The sequence below is a fragment of the Lipotes vexillifer genome, unplaced genomic scaffold (assembly GCF_000442215.2).
Source record: "Lipotes vexillifer unplaced genomic scaffold, Lipotes_vexillifer_v1.1 scaffold1258, whole genome shotgun sequence".
Classification (NCBI taxonomy): Eukaryota; Metazoa; Chordata; class Mammalia; order Artiodactyla; family Lipotidae; genus Lipotes; species Lipotes vexillifer.
This window is the reverse complement of record NW_006773444.1, coordinates 228,399-246,987: the sequence shown is the minus strand read 5'-3', so window position 1 is coordinate 246,987 and position 18,589 is coordinate 228,399. Positions and strand designations below refer to the sequence as shown.

Genomic DNA, 18,589 nt, shown 5'->3' with positions numbered 1-18,589 from the left:
TAGCAGGAAAGTAATTCATGTGCGAGGTCTATTCCTCCATCAGGAATGAGTTGATATGGGTCCTGGTGTATCCTGTGAAGGGTCTATCACCACGTAACCTACCTTCACGTTAATTTCCACCTCATTACAAAGCGGGGAGCCTGACTACTCTCCTGCGAGCTTCCCTTGGGGCTGGATGTGGCGGGGACATTCCACTGGATAATTGGAGGATTAAGAGGCACATTAGGAAAAGCAAAGTCTGCTAAACTGTAGAAGTTAAGTTTTTACTGAAAATGAATGTTGACTGAAAATAAACATATTTTACGGTTTTCCAGATGTATGACAAACAGAAATTATTTTGGGAACTGCCTGATTCAAATACAAAAATGCCAAGTCCACAAAGGTCCGCATTTCCTGACAGCCCAGCTGTTTTGCTCCATGAATTTTCTGAGTTCCTGCTTCAGTTTTGATAAACAGATAAGCGTTTGGTCCCTGGGGAGAATCACATGAGGCTGTGATGCTCTTCCTTACTTCCCTGAGCTAGCTGACAAAACCCACTCTGCCACTTCAGCCTGCTTTTATCAGTTTGTTTTTCTCCTCTTGTGGAGAACAGGGGTAGACGCTGGCTTTATGATGACCTAAGATGCCACCTACCGGGGCAGCAATGGCTCATGGTATGTTTTATGTCTAAACTTTCAGTGACCACTGGAGCTGGCACATTTATTGTGTTGTTTCCACCTTTTGGGCAGAAGAGTAAAGTTTCTGTTCAATTCAAAAGACACCTTATGCATGCAGTTTAGGTAAGATGTGACCTGTTAACATTTTATTTTGAAGACTGTCTAGTGCCACTTGTGGTGACAGTCCTGGTGGGGACACCCGTGACTGGTCACCCACCAGGACTGTGCACCCTGGGGGATGTGGATGGTGCAGAACGGAGACCCTATTCCTCCGGCCCCCAATGTGAGAACATGTCAGGAGCCTGGGTGCAGCCATCAGACACAAGATTGTCCGCATCCCTTCATTTCTGGACACAGAATACTGTTTTCTACTGCCAAAGCCTCCACTGCCCCGTCCACTAGGACAGGGGTTTGGGTATTAAATTCTTTACCAATTTGAGATAGAAACTAGTGGCAAGCAAACCATCTTGGTGGGAGTGTCACCTGCTGGAGGATAAGCCATCTGAAAACAGAACTCTTTCTGAAAGACTAAATTTTGCTGCTATTCAATCATTCAACGAATGTTTCTAAAAATCAAGCCTTGTCAGTATGGATACCCCCAACATGCACATTTGACTCCTGGGTTTCTTAGTGGAAAATTGAAGGAGTAGATTTCAGTGTATCAATCTCCTCTTATCTTGCTTTGTCTCGTTTTTTGAAGGGTGAACCACCTGACAGCCCCACCGCCAATATTTAGAAAACGTGCTCTCAGGCCCTTGTCAGAACTTGCACACCGGTTACCTTTTCCTTTTTGTTTACGGCTTTAATATATAGGATCGAATTAGTGCATGTTCAGAAGTCCTTTTCTGAATATTGCTCCCGAATAGGGAGGCTACGCCTCGCTCAGGACACTCAGCCGGGAAGGGCCTTGTCCTCTGCGACACCCCGTGGGCCCCTCCAGGCCGCCAAAGGAGGAACCACGCCAGGCCTTACCAGTGTGGCTTCTTTTGTGCACCGTGAGCACATTGGGGCCGATGCAAATTATCCCACAGACATCACACTTTAGTTTGCCGTTAGGAAGTCGAATGCCCCCAGCTCCTGACAAAGCTCTGCTGCCTTGGACACCGTGGGAGCCATTCATTTTCTCTCCGGAGGCATCGAGCATCCGTAAGTCCTCCGCACACTCTTCCCCATTCACTTCACAGGCACGCCCATTCTCTTCATCACTCTGAGTCTCTACTTTAACATTACCAGCTGAAAGAGACAATACAACACAGGGGGCCGTTCAGTATCATCGCAAAAACAGAACAGAACAGCACAGCAGCAGAAACAACCCGGCGGGAGCGACACCATCTACACACAGGTTCCTGGCAGCTGACACCAGGGGACAGTGGCCCGGGCTCTGGACCCACCGGCCCACAGGGGACTGTGATACATGGCAGCAAGCATCACGGGTTTGGGACCCTCGTCTGCCCTCTCTGTAGGTCCGAAGGGCAGACGGTGAAAATGCATGGAATTTATAAATTCTCACTTTAGACTGGGTGTGTGTGGGGGGACCTCTATGCAGGATAAGGTCACCGGGTCCACTGTGACAGCCTGGGCCCCTCTGGAGGGACCTGAGGCCAAGTCCAACACCCTGTGAGCCAGAAGACCCCTCATGCCAGAAGGTGAGTACTGATCACGTAGCCCCCCCCCCCGCCCCCCCAGCTGTGGGACCTTGTTTGGCAAAACCCCCTAAGAAGCGCTTATCTAGCCTGAAAAAGTCCCCTTAAGCATAAGGAAAAGCATAAGCTACCTTTCCTTCGTTCATGTATGAATGAACATGGAGACAAAATTCAGCAAACGCGTTCAGATTTCTGACCAAAGATTCCTGAAAGAGTTCTGTTTGTTTGTTTCTTTGGCACGTGATCACTCTAAACCCTTTTTATTCCATGATGAAGATAAAACCTGCGTCCTAAAGTAGGGCCATTATTTCTCAGGTTTCTTCCAGTTGCTGAAGGGTTGACCAGCATGATGGTGAACGTAACAGATCTGCACTAGCTTTTCAGAAAGTAAGACTCGTGTGTGCACAGGGGTGAAGGGCTCCTGGTAATAGTACAATAACCACTGTCTTCTCTGCATTTAGAGTCATTATTTCTGTCATTCATGTATTTTCCTTGGTAAAGAAAATAGTCATTTGGTTTGCATTCTTCTGAAACACCAACTGATGATGGATGGCTGAATCCAATATTGTAATGACCGGGAGAAACTGCAGTTACACTGAAAGGCCTCACGTCCATCACAGTCTCTAGAGATGAATAAGAGGAAGTAGGTAAATTCTGCCCAGTAAAATAATCAATGAGACCGACAGTAACCACGGCTACAAAATCTTTGATCAACGTTGGAAATCAGTCGTTCTCCAAGTGTGGTCCCTGGACCAGCAGTACTGCCATTTCCTGAGAACTTGCTGGAAGAGCAGAGACTCTTGGGTCCACCCTAACCCACTGAACTAGAAAATCTGGGGGGTGGGCCCTGCCCTGGGCGTTCTTCACATGAGCCTCCAAGGGATTCCCACGTACACTCGAGTCGGAGAAAAACTGTGCTAGTAACACTCCAAGTTCGTTTGACTCAACACATTTCTCGTGATTTGGAAGCCCAGAGCCCAGACTCTGAAATCAAAAGTCCTGGTTTGGAATCTCAGCTCCACTCTTCATAAGCTCTGAGATCTTGGGCAATCCTCATCTGTAAAAACGGGAACTACACTAGCTCAGCAGGGGCTTTGACAGGATTTAGTGGGTAAAGACATGTAAAGTGAACTTAGGCCAGTGACTGGCCTGGCAAGTGAAAGCACGTTCCCATAGAGCCGTCCCCTTGAGGGGGCTCCCCAGGAATGTTCACGGCACGGACCGCGTGCCAGGCACCTTAACTGCCCTGTAATGGGTGACCCTCACAATGGCCCTATAAGTGAGGTGCTGTTATCCTATTTTACAGTTGAAGACGCCCAGGCACAGAGAAGTCGAGCAACTTGCCTGAGGTCACACAGCTGGGAGATACTGCAGGCAGCCTGGCCCCAGCACCCACGCTCCTAACCGCCACACCGCCCACGTTGCCCATCAGATCTTTGGACAGAAGACTTGCAGACAAATAAGCAAACGGAACGAATGAGCTGGGACACGGGCTACACCCCCACTGTGGACTTGGAGACCCCAGAAGTGAGGGGATATCTCTTCCCATCACATCCTGGCATCACAGAAGACTGTCCCGAGGACTCCAGGAAGTGGGCGTGTCCAGGTGAGCCTCCCTACTAGATCCCGAAGAGCAGGGACTTGGGAGCATCCTGCATCTCAGCGGCCTCCTGCTGACCTCTCCCAGCCGCCGGAGACAGGGAACCAAGCCCTCCCGACATGGCGAGCTCAGGAGATGAGTCAGGTAAGGAGGGTAGCTGTGCCATCATGTGATGGAGCTTCACCCCTGAGCCCTCTGGAATCACGTTCTCAAAGCTAACTCACTAGGGCCTCCCTGCCCACTGGGTTCTGCTCTGGAATGCTCAAAGCTCTCTGCACTCCTTCACCGGGGTTATTTTTAATCATCTGTCTCATGGCTTTTGAAAATGAGATGGGGCCAGTTCAGAGCACAGCGGGGCAAATGACTGTTAGGTGTGGCAGGTTCTCCAGCGCCCGGAGGTGGGACCCAGGGCACAGGCCAAGGACCCTGTGGACGAAGGAAGGGAACCATGCAGATGAACAAGCGTTGGCATAATTCCCTTCACCGATCTTCCTGCACTCAGCTCCAGGTCATAAGTTTAGAGGCAACCAGGTCAATGGGACTGACTCTTGCTTTCTCCAAAACACACCTCAGTATAGGTCTTATTAACACTTGCCCCAAACTCCCACCTGTTCTGCATTAAGAAGACAGGTGTTTGTGTGACCGTCTGGTGGCCCTGTGGCTTGTGTCGATGATGAAGTGCGGGCCCTTCCTGAGCAAAAGGGGAGCTTCAGGAGACCCGAGGTTTCTGCCATCAGGACACACGTCCCGGTCCCGCGGGCAGCCTGCTGGCAGAGCAGGTAAAGCGCGTCAGGAGTGAATGGGATGAGGACAGCGGGAGTGAAAATTGAGGGACGGATGTCACCTTAAATATCACAGACGCCCTCAAGCCAGAAGCCTTGATGCCAGTCACTCATCCGACAGCAGTTCATGAAGGCGGGCCAGCTGCCATGTGACAGCTTCTCTGAGGACTCTGTTCACAGAGCTGAAAACCAGAGGCTGAAGAGAGCTTATTTTAGATTACCCTCCGATCACTGCGGGTCCCCTCTTACGACTCTAGGTAGATGTGTTTGGTGCCAGAAGAGACCAAACTTGCAGGAGAAAATTCGGTACCCTGTGACGCTCTGGTTTTCGGAAAAAGGCAGACAGACCCCCAGACTGGGGGTCCCTGGATCACAGCGGCAAGGCCAAGGCAGCGTAAGTAATGGGAACTGGACAGAGCGCTCCAGGTAGGCAAAGGGTAGATGCACTGAGTCCCGGAGGCCAGATGCTGGGGATGCAGAGCTGGAAGTGTGCTAGAGCTCTGGGGGTGAATTGGAGGCCAGACTGTGACAGGAAAAATCTGTGGCAAGTAAGAGGGGAGAAAGGGGGCCTGAGGGGGCTGGGAGTGGAGGTGAGAACCAGAGGGCAACATGTCAGCCAGGGCTCAGCAGATTCAAGCACGTGTGCATTTTCTCTCAGTGTTGGGGGAAGGTTCCCATCTCTTCGTGGACAAATACAGGCTGGGTGCTGGTTGCATGGAAGAGGGGCAGAGATGCCCCCCACCCCTGCGTCTGTGAAAACGGGGCCTCTCATCTGACGGGGAGGCGAATACAGGCGACATACGTGTTATTTTCGTAGATGATGGAAATCAGGCCACGGCACTGTCTTAAAACATGGCAAACACAGACCTGATCTCAAAGGTCAAAATCTAACAGACATCCATCACTTAAGGTAGAATACACATTTTAGAAACACAAGCTCGGGCAGGGGTGTCTTGGCTTCACCACCTCGGTAAATGTGAAAATGGCTTCAGGGGTTTTAGGTGATGATGAACTTGACTAGTGACGAGGCCTGAGCAAAGGAGAGCAGAGGCTGCGGTCTTGGGGGCCTCTGTTATTGACATCTAGAGTACCCTGAGCCAGCCAGGCCGGATGCCTCCTTTAAATGGGGGAGTGCAGCCCGGAGAGGGTCAGAAGGAAGTCGGGGGACACTGAAGCCCATTCCTAGGGGACATCGCGGGGCCTGGACATGCTCGGCTCAGAGACACCAGCCTCCGGCTGACAGCAGAGATGCCGCCACCCACCCCGAGCTCCTGAACGAGGGGAAGCAGAAAGAGCGGCAAAGTGGGGATCGGAGGTCCCTCCACGGGGGGCACCCGCCCTGGGAGGCCTCTGAGCATCCCGAGGGCAGAGGGCAATAGCCAGGCTCTGGATGCCAGGCTCCCAGGCAAGGTGCCAGAGGGGCGGGCGCTGGTGCGGGAAGGCCCTCGGGGGTCTGAGTGCTGGTGGGCCCGTGATTCTGAACTCCACCCGCCGAGAGTCAGCGGCACCGGCCTTTGCTCCAACCAGTGAAGGAGGAGACTGGGAACAGGTGCTGGGAGTGTATTCAAGCTGTCCATCTCCTGCAGGTTCACATGCAAACAGCCCGGAGCCCATCCAAAGGGACAAGCAGCGTTCCTGCATCGTCTCTTGAGAACGCCACAGGACCAGCCCCGTCGTTCTCTTTCTTCAGACCAATGGCCCGTCCTCCCTAACCTGCATTTAGCGTACTGGGGTCCACCCCACGGAGGCTGTCTCTATGTCCCTCCCCTCCTCGGAATTCCTAAACCACTTCTCTGGCTCCGTTTCCTTGGACCCCAAACTGCTTAGCCGCAGTATTGCTCCCGTGAAATGTTATACTCTCCTTGAATACAGGGATTATACTTACAAATATCTTCTGACTCCATCCTCCCACCACCTAGAAACATGTCAAACTCAATAAGGTGCTGAATGGAAGTGGTTAAATCTAGAACATGAAATGGAGACTTCTGTGTTTCTTGACCCCAGAACACTCTGGCTCAGGCCTAACCTTGCAGCCTTTCCACTGACGCCCGGGAGCTAATGGACGGGACCCCAATGTCATTATTTAATAAATGTGGCTGCATGAAGAGTGGATGCCTTCAAATCCTGAGGCGAAAGCCACTTTCCTTCCCCGACGCAACTGAAAATTCGGGAAAACGAGTTTCGTTGTTATATATTTCAGAGGGCTTCCATGTGTTTAGTAACAGGGCAGATCCAGTTGACCCTGGACCCCTGAACCTTAGCACTTAGACAAGTTTAGCAATGAGGGAATCCAGGGAACTCGGGGTCATCGGGGCCTGGGTCTCCTGCCAAGCATCGTACGGCCTCATGAATGATCAAATCATTTTAATGCACAGGAATAACGCACACTGGCAGCCCCGCCTCACAAAGGGGTTCTGTTTCCCCTTCGTCGTCTTCTCCCTTTTGAACGTGTCTTTATATTTCCTGGTGAGGTAAATGGTACTCTGACAGCATTTTTCCATTGAAAAGATATCCCCAAGCTGTCACTGTGAGTTTAAGCCAGGGAAGCTCAAAATGCTCAATATTTTAAATGAAGAAACAGGAGACAGAAGTATTCCTGCAACTGACGACTAGTAAAAATCAAATGGAATAAAAATATTTAAGAGATATCTTGAATGAGGGTAATTAAACGAAAATTTCAGATGCAGAGAAGACGTGTAGAAGTTTTTGCGCTGCCTTGAAAGGGTTTATGAAAACTTTCAAGCATTTTTAAGGTTACTGAAATCATTTATTATAACTTATATCATTTAAAATGCAGGTTTTTTCTTTTCCCTTGCAAAGATGCATGGTTAGGAATACGTCTATCCTTATTTGATGTTTTAGGTTTTAAATGGAATGAAATCAGGGAGAGACAAAAGAGGAAGATTGTGAAAAAAAGAATGAGTTACAAGCATATGTACATTTTCCTCAGGTAACAAGGGACACAATCTGAGGTAGAGGGGGTCGAACAGTTTAATGTTTTTAATTTTCAAGAAGGAAAAATAGAGATGAGTGAGGACAATTTTCCACTATGACCACTAGGTGGTGATGTTGGCCCAGAACAGTTGGGTTGCTGTTTGGGTGGAGACTTCATCAAGGTCAACGGCCATTTAGTTACAACTTGGGTACGTCGGAGGGGGTGGGGAAGGAGGAGAGAAGGAGATACTAATACCTTGTGAACCCAACTGTATAAATATATAGACAGGAAGTGTATCGAAACATGTATCATCTATCTTACAGTATCTCCAAGTATTGTAGAGGTGGCAATTTTTTACATACTGAAGTCTTCACCAAAGGATCTGCTCCAATATTACAGTATGCTAGAGCCTAGACCTTCCTCAGATTTAATGAAAACACATCTGAGAATGCATTACCTTACTCTTAAGTGCTTTTGACTTTTTAATATTTCAACAATGTGATTGCTCATCTCAAAATTAGTTATCTGTCCTAGTATAACGTTTTATATAATCATACCAGCACACATATACATATATACGCACATATACACGTTTATATATATATATATGCATATAGATCTCACAGAAATAAATTGCAAGCTGTTAAAGTTAATTCAAAGGAACATTAGTAAGAGAAAGATCTCTATAACTTTTTTTAACATCTTTATAGGAGTATAATTGCTTTACAATCGTGTGTTAGTTTCTGCTGTATAACAAAGTGAATCAGCTATACATATACATATGTTCCCATATCCCCTCCCTCTTGCGTCTCCCTCCCACCCTCCCTATCCCACCCCCTAGGTGGTCACAGAGCACCGAGCTGATCTCCCTGTGCTATGCGGCTGCTTCCCACTAGCTATCAATTTAACGTTTGGTGGTGTCTATATGTCCATGCCACTCTCTCATTTCGTCCCAGCTTACCCTCCCCCCTCCCCGCGTCCTCAAGTCCGTTCTCTATACTGGAAAAGCAGTCAATGTAGGTTATGAGAAAAGAGATATCCTTAGGTTGATACTGCTAAACCCTTTAGGTACCAGAGAGTTTTTGATAGCCGGGATGTCGGAAACCTATCCTTAACAGCTACTGACACCTTTTAGACTACAGCCTGTATTAATAAGTGTTACAGTATTAACAAGCATGGCCTGTCTTCTGATGTTGCTTTAATATTAGATAATTTATTAATACAGGCTCTGAAGACTTAAGTCCTAAGGGGGCAACCAACTTGTGCCACTTTGAATATTCAGCTCTCTGGACATTTTTAAAAAGTACTTGCCAGTCCTTAACATACTCCCTCAGGGATGTTGCCCAAATACACTTATCTCTCAATTCATAAAAAGGAAAAATGAAGTTAACATCTGTGTTTGGTTTGACAGCTCCGATCAGGAGTGTCCCTCACGCAAAAGCACTCAGTGTGTCTGCTCAGGAAGCGAGGACCACGGACTAACTGCCTTGAAGCCCTGCGATTTTTCTCCTCTCGGTTCTGAAATTAATACTTCAGAGCAACAGAAGGACGGTATGTATCCTTCTCTGTCCTACAAAACTGTAAAAAGTATCTTGAAAGTATGTTGGGTTATTTAACTGTGACAGAAAGTCTGACCTTTATCATCATACTCGACAAAGAGGAGATACTCGTAACATTCGTAACAAAGCTGTTGAACAGCATTAGTAGGGTAACAATTCTGTCGATACTATTGTTACTTCTAGCCTTACTATTACTGCATTGCCACCACAAAAGGCATGCTCCATAGTATATCCAACAGTCTAAAACCAGGCATACATACCTCAGTGTGTAAGAGATGTTCTCGATGATAGATGTTTAATAAACAGCGTGATTGATATTTAATTTATCTCATTTTTTCAAGTATGAAGGAAGGTGATGACAAAAGATGCATCCACAACATTTACACTATGGAAACTGAGTATGAAATGAATACACGTTACCATTTTCTAGAAGCAAAGTGTATACTTACGAGAGAAAGAATTGGGAATTATTGCATGAAAATCCCTAAAGCCGTCAGCCCCATAAGCAACTGCAATAGAGAAGGCAAAAAGAAAGCTGGGCTGTAACACCATCTGAGAGGCAGAGTAAGAGTTTAAAAGAAAGCATTGTTTTTTAAAAGGAAAGTAATATTACTCAAAACCATTATTTAGTTACTAATCTGGTACTGTTAGCCCTCGGACAGAGGGCTGAAACCATAACACAGTGCTTACTCAGAAAGACGACCCCACTTCCCAGAGGTCTGATCTCATGGCACTATATCACAAAGGCACTGCAGAACAACGTCTGGTGTGTTGAACATCTTAGGGGCTGCAACCTAGAACATTCTAGAACTTTCTCTGCTGAGAAACCCTTCAGGGGAGTTGGTATAAACAGGTCCAAGATCTCAGCATCACAGCCAAGCGTCTCCTGGGAAAGCGATTATCTTCACAAAAGCAGTGTGACTCTTAATGGGCTGACTGCATTGCAAATGTCCTTCCTTCAGCTTTTTCTTAGAAAGTGTTCACAGAAAATTAGAAAATGTTCATGCAACACACTGAGTGGGGAAAAATTCGTGTTTTCTACCTCAAAATGAGCTACCAATTTCTGTGGGTATTCCTTATCAGCTGCCCTCATGAATACTATTACCACCTCAAATCGCCAAGTTTGTTCGGCTTTGTAGGTCATAGCTTTTCAGCGTGTGCCTGTATCTTGAAACTTAATAGATACAGCACATCTCCCTCTCTCTCTCTCTCTCTCTCTCTCTCTCTCTCTCTCTCTCTCTCTCACACACACACACACACACACACACACACACACACACACACAGTTTTCTCTGCTGGAGTGACCCCCAGTAACTGTCTGAGTTATGCATACCAAGTAGCTGCTAAATTAAACGTGTTGCTGAACTACTGAATTAGCAGAGTTTCCTGCAGGAAACAGACCTACTGAAGTTTGCTTAGACCAGTGTTTTCCAAACTTATCTGACCACAGACCCTCCCTTTTTTTTCCTCATGAAAAATTTAGTAAAATACTGGGATAACGGGGAAACAGTTTGGTAGACACTTCCAAAGCTACTCCTTGAAGTCGCTACCTTAATGATTTCCTAGCAAACCCTTAGTCTTCCTCTATTCCTTTTGTTCCTTGAGCATCCGAATCTAACAGTCACCACCTGTGTCCCATCCAGCACAGCTGTCATCAGGTGGTCCACTTGGGTGTACCTGTGCTCCACAGTCTGCAGACAGTCAAACATGGGATGCTGATTTCACAGTGACCTTTGCAATTCTATCGTCTTCACTGAGTTCTAATCCTTTGTATTGACTTTTGGTACCTCAGTCGCTCTGTGTCATGGGGGTGCTACCATCTCAGATAAGGGAGAAAAGGCCAAGATGTTTTGAAAGGTAAGCATTACCTTTTTAAATCAGGAACATAACATAAAGTTCTCTGATTAAATGATGTCACTGCCCCAATTCCCTGAAATACGGCTGAGATTGCTGATAGGGGGCTTGAGCGTGACTTGATTTGAAAGGGAACTTCCTGGTACCCCTTCAGCTACAGGCCATGCGTGATGATGAACAGCATTCATCTAAAAGCTGCCTCGCCAGGAGAAGATGTACACTTGCACAGATCCTGGGTGATCAGAGCGTAAGCCTTAAAGTATGGAATTCTGTCAGAATGCTTTCCATTTCACCCATTACCTTTGAATATAAAGAATATTGCAGCACATCGTCGGACACTGAATGTTAATCATTTTTCAAGAGCGTCAGTTCTTTGCTTAGTATAATTCAAATGAATTTGAAAGTTGTTGTCCTAAAGATTTGATTCCCTTCAAATTATAAAAAGTTTAAAAAACAAAACAGCTGTAGCTATAAAGTTGTTGTGCTTTCCCCGAGGAAAGCTGAACTGATAAGAATTCACCCTTGCTCGGGTACCATACACGTTCCTGCAGTTACCTACTTCTGAGTTCAGGAAAAGGAGAGCTCTCACTCCCTGTGCGGAAATGATGCACAGCAGGGAACCGTGAAAACTCACCCTATCCTGCTCCGTCCCGTCTCGTCCCATCTCATCCCATTTTACTCTGGTCGGTCCAGTGCCTCAGGGAAGGCATTCACCAGGAGCTCTGTAAATACCAGGGACTTACAAGCTCTTTCCACAAGCTGCCTTTAGTCCCCACGAGGCCCTCCAAGGCAGGAACTATCATTAGGTCACTCACAGGGAGGAGGCTGGGGCTTCCAGGAAGCTCTGGAGTTTATCCTCTTGGTGGCTAGCAGGGAAAAAGGTGAATCTGAGACCATATGTAATTGACGCATAGAGTCAGTACTCCAGACACACACTCCCCCTGCCGGAAGGGCCTCTGGGAGCTGTGCTCTCTCCCTTACGCTGTTGGAGAGGAACTGGACTGCGAGAACGTTACCGCACCTGCACACACACTCACCACACGTGAGAGCTACAGCGCATTTACCTACAGAATCCCCTGCACGATTAGCAGACACACACCACTGTGTAAACAATAGGTAACCAACAAGGACCTACTGTAGAGCACAGGGAACTCTGCTTATACTCTGTAATGACTCGTGTGCGGAAAGAATCTGAAAAAGAATAGATGTATGTATCTGTGAAGCTGAGTCACTTCGCTGCACACCTGAAACTATCACAACACTGTAAATTACCTCTACTCCAATATGAAAATAAAAATTAAAAAAACCAAAATAGATGAGCAGCAAGGATATATTGTGTAGCACAGGGAATTATAGCCATTGTTTTGTCATAACATTTTTTTTTTTTTTTTTTTTTTTTTTTTTGCGGTACGCGGGCCTCTCACTGTTGTGGCCTCTCCCGTTGCGGAGCACAGGCTCCGGACGCGCAGGCCCAGCAGCCATGGCTCATGGGCCCAGCAGCTCCGCAGCATGTGGGATCCTCCCGGACCGGAGCACGAAACCGTGTCCCCTGCATTGGCAGGTGGACTCTCAACCACTGCGCCACCAGGGAAGCCCTGTCCTAACTATTAATGGAGTATAATCTGTAAAAAGTACAGAGTCTCTATGCGGCACACCTGAAACAAATACAATATTGTAAATCAACTGCACTTCACTTAAAAATGATAAAATAAAGAATAAATATCTTTACTAAAATAAAAGGAATTGCCCACACAACAAAATGATGACCAGTGAGTGGTCTGGAAAGTATGCCCCCCTCCCCCTGCTGCTCTCTGCACGGCCACCCAGCCCCCTTGCCCACGGCAGTGAGAATGCATGGTGGGCATGGTGGTCAGGGTCTCTTGCTCTCTCTGGACTGCTGACCCGAGTACCCTGCACGCTGATGGTGTCCACGTGCCTGATGAGTGTGAAAATCAGCCACACCACCTTTCTCCCCAGACACCTGGGAGGCTGTGTTACAGGTGCAGACCTGATGTGTCTCTGATCACAATCCTGGCTGGTCCCAGAAGCTTCACCATGGGGGCAGAAGTGATGCCTCCTTGACTCTCAGCCTTGTCTTAATTTCCCTAGTAAATTTCACCCCACATTTCAGGCTCTTGTTTCATCAAAAGGTGCAGACACCAACAGATTTAATGAACCTGGTTAAGTTTCCTAAATTTCATGAAATATATTCTTGTAACCAAGAGCAAACTGAGCTCATTTCCTAGGAATTTTTATTCCCCAAATTGTCACGAACATTTTTGTATAAAGCGCTGGGAGGGCCTCAGGTTCTGAACCCTATTCAGATTTGCTAGTTGATGGCCATTCTGGGAAAAAGGTGAAAAGCCCCCAAAACCACACTCTTCAGTTGCCTTTAGTTGTGCAAACTATAAAGAATATAATTATATACTTCTCACACTGCTGGAACCTTCAGGAGACGTGAGAACATACTTGGGATTTTCAAACTGGGACAGAGGAAGTCTGCCCACTTCCAGGTCAAAAAAAGACTGACGATTTCAGTGTAAACACATTCAGATTCGTATGTAGGAGAATTTAGAAATGTGCAGTCATGTGACTGTTTTACATATTCTTTAAATCATATTAGCCTGTCGGTCACAGTCAGATCATCAGTGTCTTATTAACTTGTGTTAAGTATGGTTTGCAGTGACCTTTGCGATACCTGCAGATCTAGCATGTCAGGGAAGGGCATCCTCACCCTGTCACTGCCCTAGCGACAGGGTCCCCGAGTGGGCCAGTGGGAAAAGGAGAGGACCAGGGACCCCCCCACCCCAGAGCCAAAACCCCAAGGCCATGCTCCTGCTAGAGAGCTGGTTACATCCTGCATAGGTACCGAATGCAGATTCTCTTGCGATCCTGCCACACCCAGACGTTCCTGGGGTGCATATTTGTCCTCAGACCATCCTCTATGTTAGGGGGCTCTGTGTTTTGCTGGGGAAGAGAATGCTGACATTTCCTGACCACTCACGCCAGGAAGGGGGTGTCCTTCCAGACTGACAGAAGAGGAAGCTAGTCTGAGCCCGCACACTGAGCCCACGAGCATTGGCTGAGGCCTCACACGTAAGCTGAGCCACTCCCAAGCGGCTCCTGTTGCTACACCCTGCTTCTCGCTCCAGATCCTTCCTGTAGGCTTCTGGGCACGGCATCCTTTCAGCCCTGTGTCCTGCAGGGACACAGGAAGCAGCGATGTGCCAGCGCCCCGACTGCAGGGCTCTCCTGGGCTCCGTCCCTAATCCAGACTCAAGGTCTTTCTTCAGAGCCAGCTCTCCGACCCCGTCCCATGTGCCGGTGGCCCTATCACCTGGCCGTGTGGTCTCACTCCCACCCCTGGCCTTCCACGGCCAATCTCTCTCTGAGTTCTGTCTCTCCGACTCTTCCAGTCACATCGCAGCCAGCATAAGCGTGAAGCCGCTGCCTTGCCCCGCAGGGCGGTCTCCCCAGGCGGGGGGCCCCCCCCCCCCCCGCCCCACATCCTGCCAGGGCTTCCCGCCCACTGCCCGGCACAGGGAAGGGGATGACCTTCACCCTGGGGACCCCGCTTTCAGGCTCCGCTTCCAATCCACCCTGCCCATCGCCCTGAGATCCTCACCCACAGGCTGCCTTTATCAGGGCACCTACGTCCAGAGTTTCCACTGGTCTGCACTGCTGTGATGAGACAAAACCCCCAAGTCCTGGGCCAATTCCTCTAGGACTGGTCAGCAATGACCATGACCCTCCCAGCTGGTAATGCTATTCAGACAACCAAACGGATGAACCTGCAAGAAAAATGCAAGAATAAACAAACCACTGGCTGCACTCATTTGTAAACGCCTTGCAGCCGGTATGGAGACATCCTCCTTGCCCAAGCAGATCTGTGTCCTGTGCAGATGTCAGGGCCAGCGGCCTCAAGTCTCGTCCCCCGGACCTGCTCAGCTAGCAATGCTTCTCTGCCCCCTGAGGGGCCCCTCTGCTCTCCCACCCTTTCGACAACCGGTCAGAACCCACCCTCTCTCTCGGTACGACAGCCTGCACCATCTCCACTCCAGAGCCCTTGGGATTTGCTCCCAGTTCTGGAAGCTGGTGTGTCTGGAGCCCAATTCCGTGATCAGATAAAAGGCTACAGGGACTTTGCTCCCTTCTCTCATTTCCTCTCCTCCTGCACAAGACCTAGAACATGAGGGGCTCATCACAGGGTCATTGAATCAACAAACTCCTTATTTTTGGAGACAACCGTCCGACCTGGACGTTTTCAGAATTTCATTCCAGGAGGAGCTGCAAAGTAGGAGGCAGAAGGAGCTGTACTTCTTAGGTCTGAGTGTGGATCCCAAGGAAGTGGGTGCATTTAGGTCGAGTGAGTCTCAGGGAAAGTGCTGGATTTGACTTCAGTTTAGAGAACTGAGCACATGGGCCCAGTCTTTCTGTTCAAACGGGTCCTCTGGCTACTCCTGCCTGTGTCACATTACGCCCCAGACGTCCCCGAACCTGGAGCTGTGTCAACTTCTGGGAAGGAGGGGCGCTGTCGGAGAGCAGGGTGCAGGGGCTGCAGGGCTGGACACTTGGCTTTGTCCCCCCAGGTGACGCGGACCCGGTCAGGCACCAGCTGCCCTGAGCCCCAGCTTCCTCACCCACAGAACGGGAATCATCGTGTCTATTCTGTCGGGTCCATGTGCAGATGCACTGTAACGCTTATAAGCCTGCTCTTCAGCCGGCCCTCTTCTCAGTGGAGAGCCGTGGGCAGATAACCAGGACCAATGATAACACCTATCTTCTCGTCAACAAAGACTTCAGGCTGAAAGGATTAGCTACAGCGGACTAGCACTGACCAAGTTTTTAATACACGGGGAAAACAACAGGGCTGGTGCTTTGCAAGACCATGACGGTGCCTAGGAAAGACAGACACCCTCGGGGACCACGTCCTTGGCACCTGGAAACCCAAGTCTAGGCAGGCTTCCCTCTCACCCCAAACACCCTGGCAGGTCCTCACCTCCACTTGGGAATGGGGCTGGGGTGACCTTATAAGGCCTTCACTCACGCTTACAGGGTTTCCAGCTGATGGCCAGGTTGTGGGACAGTTTTGGTTGTTTCAAGTGGAAAGCGACAAAATGGTCAAAGTCCACTTGGCGTCCCTTCCCACGACAACTGTTGGGTCTGCCGTCCAGAGCAGACTACACACAGAACTAACCAACAGCCTGATGAGCTGACGGGGACAAACCAACTTCTGATTCTCTCCATGGAGGAGACCAGCTGGGGATCAGCCCTATTTCTGTTTATATTTCATTAGTACAATTTTAAGTGTCCACAGTGAACTAAATAGCATGGGAAAGCTCTGATTGCTAAACCTATAATTTAGAAAGGGAAACGTGGATAAGCAAAGACTCTTCTGAAGAGCACAACTGAGCAAACAGGTTCCAAAATGATGATTCTGTTTATGGGACTGTCTTGGAAGTCATTGCTTTGGTGTCCTTTGGAATCGCCCCCTACCCACCCTCTTAGATAGAGTTTACTGCAGTTTAGGGTGAAACAGGTTAAAGAATAGATTTAGGGATATTCTCAGAATGTTGTGTCCTTCTTGCTTTTTCTTGTCTTTTTTTTTTTTTTAAAGAAAAAATACCTTTTTATTGGTAAAAATAGTATTTGCCTATTCAAAGATAGCAAGTATACAGAAATGCCAAGATGAAATTTCTAAAATTCGCCTCCAACGCCTATAATCTAAAGAAAACCATGAAAAGGAGAACACAGAAAGATAATAAAAACAGTGAGAGAGCTTAGCTCAAGCTTTAAAATGAGAGAAGGATAGCGACATTTTCAGGCAATAAATAAGGGCTGAAGGAAATTCAGATGGCTGGAGAAGCAATGAGAAGCCATAAAAGTCTCACCACGGACCGGGGGAGGTTGAAATAGTGAGACGGCCTGGATGTAGGTGAAACCTTGAATTTTATTTTGTTTTTCTTTTCCATTCCAAATCTTGTTTCGGTGAGGGGAGTTTATACTGGATCAGACAGGCCGAAATGGTAAGGGAGGAAGAGTTTGCTCAGACCGCTCGCAGGCATGTGGACGGTGCCAATGGGCAGGGCCAGCGCAGGTGCATGGGGCCACCTTTCAGTGTCAAGTGAGGATGGGAAGAGACCAGGTGATGGGTGACTGGATCCCTGGCCACACGGGCAGGAGAGATCGGGATGGACAGCTCTCGGCCGTTGGGGCGTGTGCAGGGTGTACCCGCAGGTGCTCTAGCTGATGTGACTGTAAACACTGTGCGTGTTTCAGTTGTGGTTTTCCCGGGGCACATTCTTACTGAAGCAGCGGGCTGAATGTCACTGCCAGCGCGAAATGAAGCAGTGAAAGCTGAAGGCGGTGTTTCGACGGTTAGATGTGCCCCAACCCCTGAAGCACGGTCGCTGTGTGCACCTCTGCCACACTGAGGAGGTACAGGACGGGCTGCTCTGTCGGCAGAGGGGTGAAGCGAGGGCCCCCTCCGGCTCTGCAGACACTCCAGGCCATTCCCTCCCATCCCCGCAGTTGGCATGGTGTCAAGCCCCACAGATCCCAGGAGCCCAGGCCATGCTTCAGGGAGGCTGGAGATAAGTAATCTCCCCCGGGACACACGGAGGGCGGGTCCCTGCCGTCCCTCCCTTCCAGAAGCTCAGAGGGGTCCCTGCCAGAATTCCAAGCAAGAGGTGACTCAGCAGGGGGAGGTGGGTCCGGAAGGACAGCTCTGCCCACCGCCCCGCTGTCCTGAGCCCGGGGGAGCAGCAACGTGCTCTGTCTTCAAGGGCGCTGATCTGTAAGGAGAGGCTGCTCAGGATGCCTGTGCCCTACGGCCCAGGGTGGAGACAAGCCCTCACCCTGCCTTTGCCATCTCTTCCTGTTCTCCGCCCAAAAGCATGCGGTCGGGCAGCAGCTGGGGGTGAGGTGAGGCCAGGCGAGGGGCCAGGATGGAAGAAGGAAGGGCAGAAAGTTGGAGGCACCTCGGGTCTGCGAGCACCTGGGCATCTGCAGGGGGACAGGGCCGAGGCTGGGCAAGTGGCCAGGACTGACACGCGGTGGGGTGGGTGCCCCTGGCCTGTGCACCGGGCTCACACGTGTGTGTGTGTGTGCACATGCGTGTCTACGCACATGTGTGTGCGTGCCTTCTTTTTTTCTCTACTTCCTGCCCATGTATTTACAAAGGCAGCTCAGAGAAACAGCCTCGAAGGTAGACAGCCAGGCTGTCACGCTGACCCTCACACTCGAAGGACAGTGTCCCCAGGGCACAGATGGGCCCCGCTCCGACCCACTTCCGCCCAGCCCCGTGGTCAGAGGCATCTCCACCGTACCCAGTAGTCACGGTGAGGTCCCTGCTCCCTCTGTTTCTTAGCTGGGAACCATCCTGGAGAGATTCCCGGGTGAGGAACCCTACATCTTGACAGTAAACTCACACAGGGGGAGACATGGGCCACAGATGCGGCCGCCGCAAGCTCTAGTGTGGACTTACTGCGAACCTGGATAAAAGAAGCCTGAGTACTCTGCATTTTATAGTTCTTCTCTTACGGAACTCTGAAGCTTTCC

At 49.2% G+C, this 18,589-nt stretch overlaps 1 protein-coding gene across 9 annotated transcripts in view; it reads right to left on the bottom strand.

The window, feature by feature from the left end:
- Window positions 1-18,589, bottom strand: part of IKZF1 (IKAROS family zinc finger 1) — a 77,329-nt gene that overhangs the window by 19,803 nt on the left and 38,937 nt on the right. For 5 of the 9 annotated variants that reach the window (XM_007448325.1, XM_007448327.1, XM_007448328.1 and 2 more), the window contains exon 3: window positions 1,629-1,889. The exons of the other annotated variants lie outside the window; for them this stretch is intronic. In XM_007448325.1, the coding sequence (XP_007448387.1) occupies window positions 1,629-1,889 (261 nt within the window). The remainder of the gene's footprint in view (window positions 1-1,628; window positions 1,890-18,589) is intronic. 9 annotated transcript variants of the gene reach the window in all.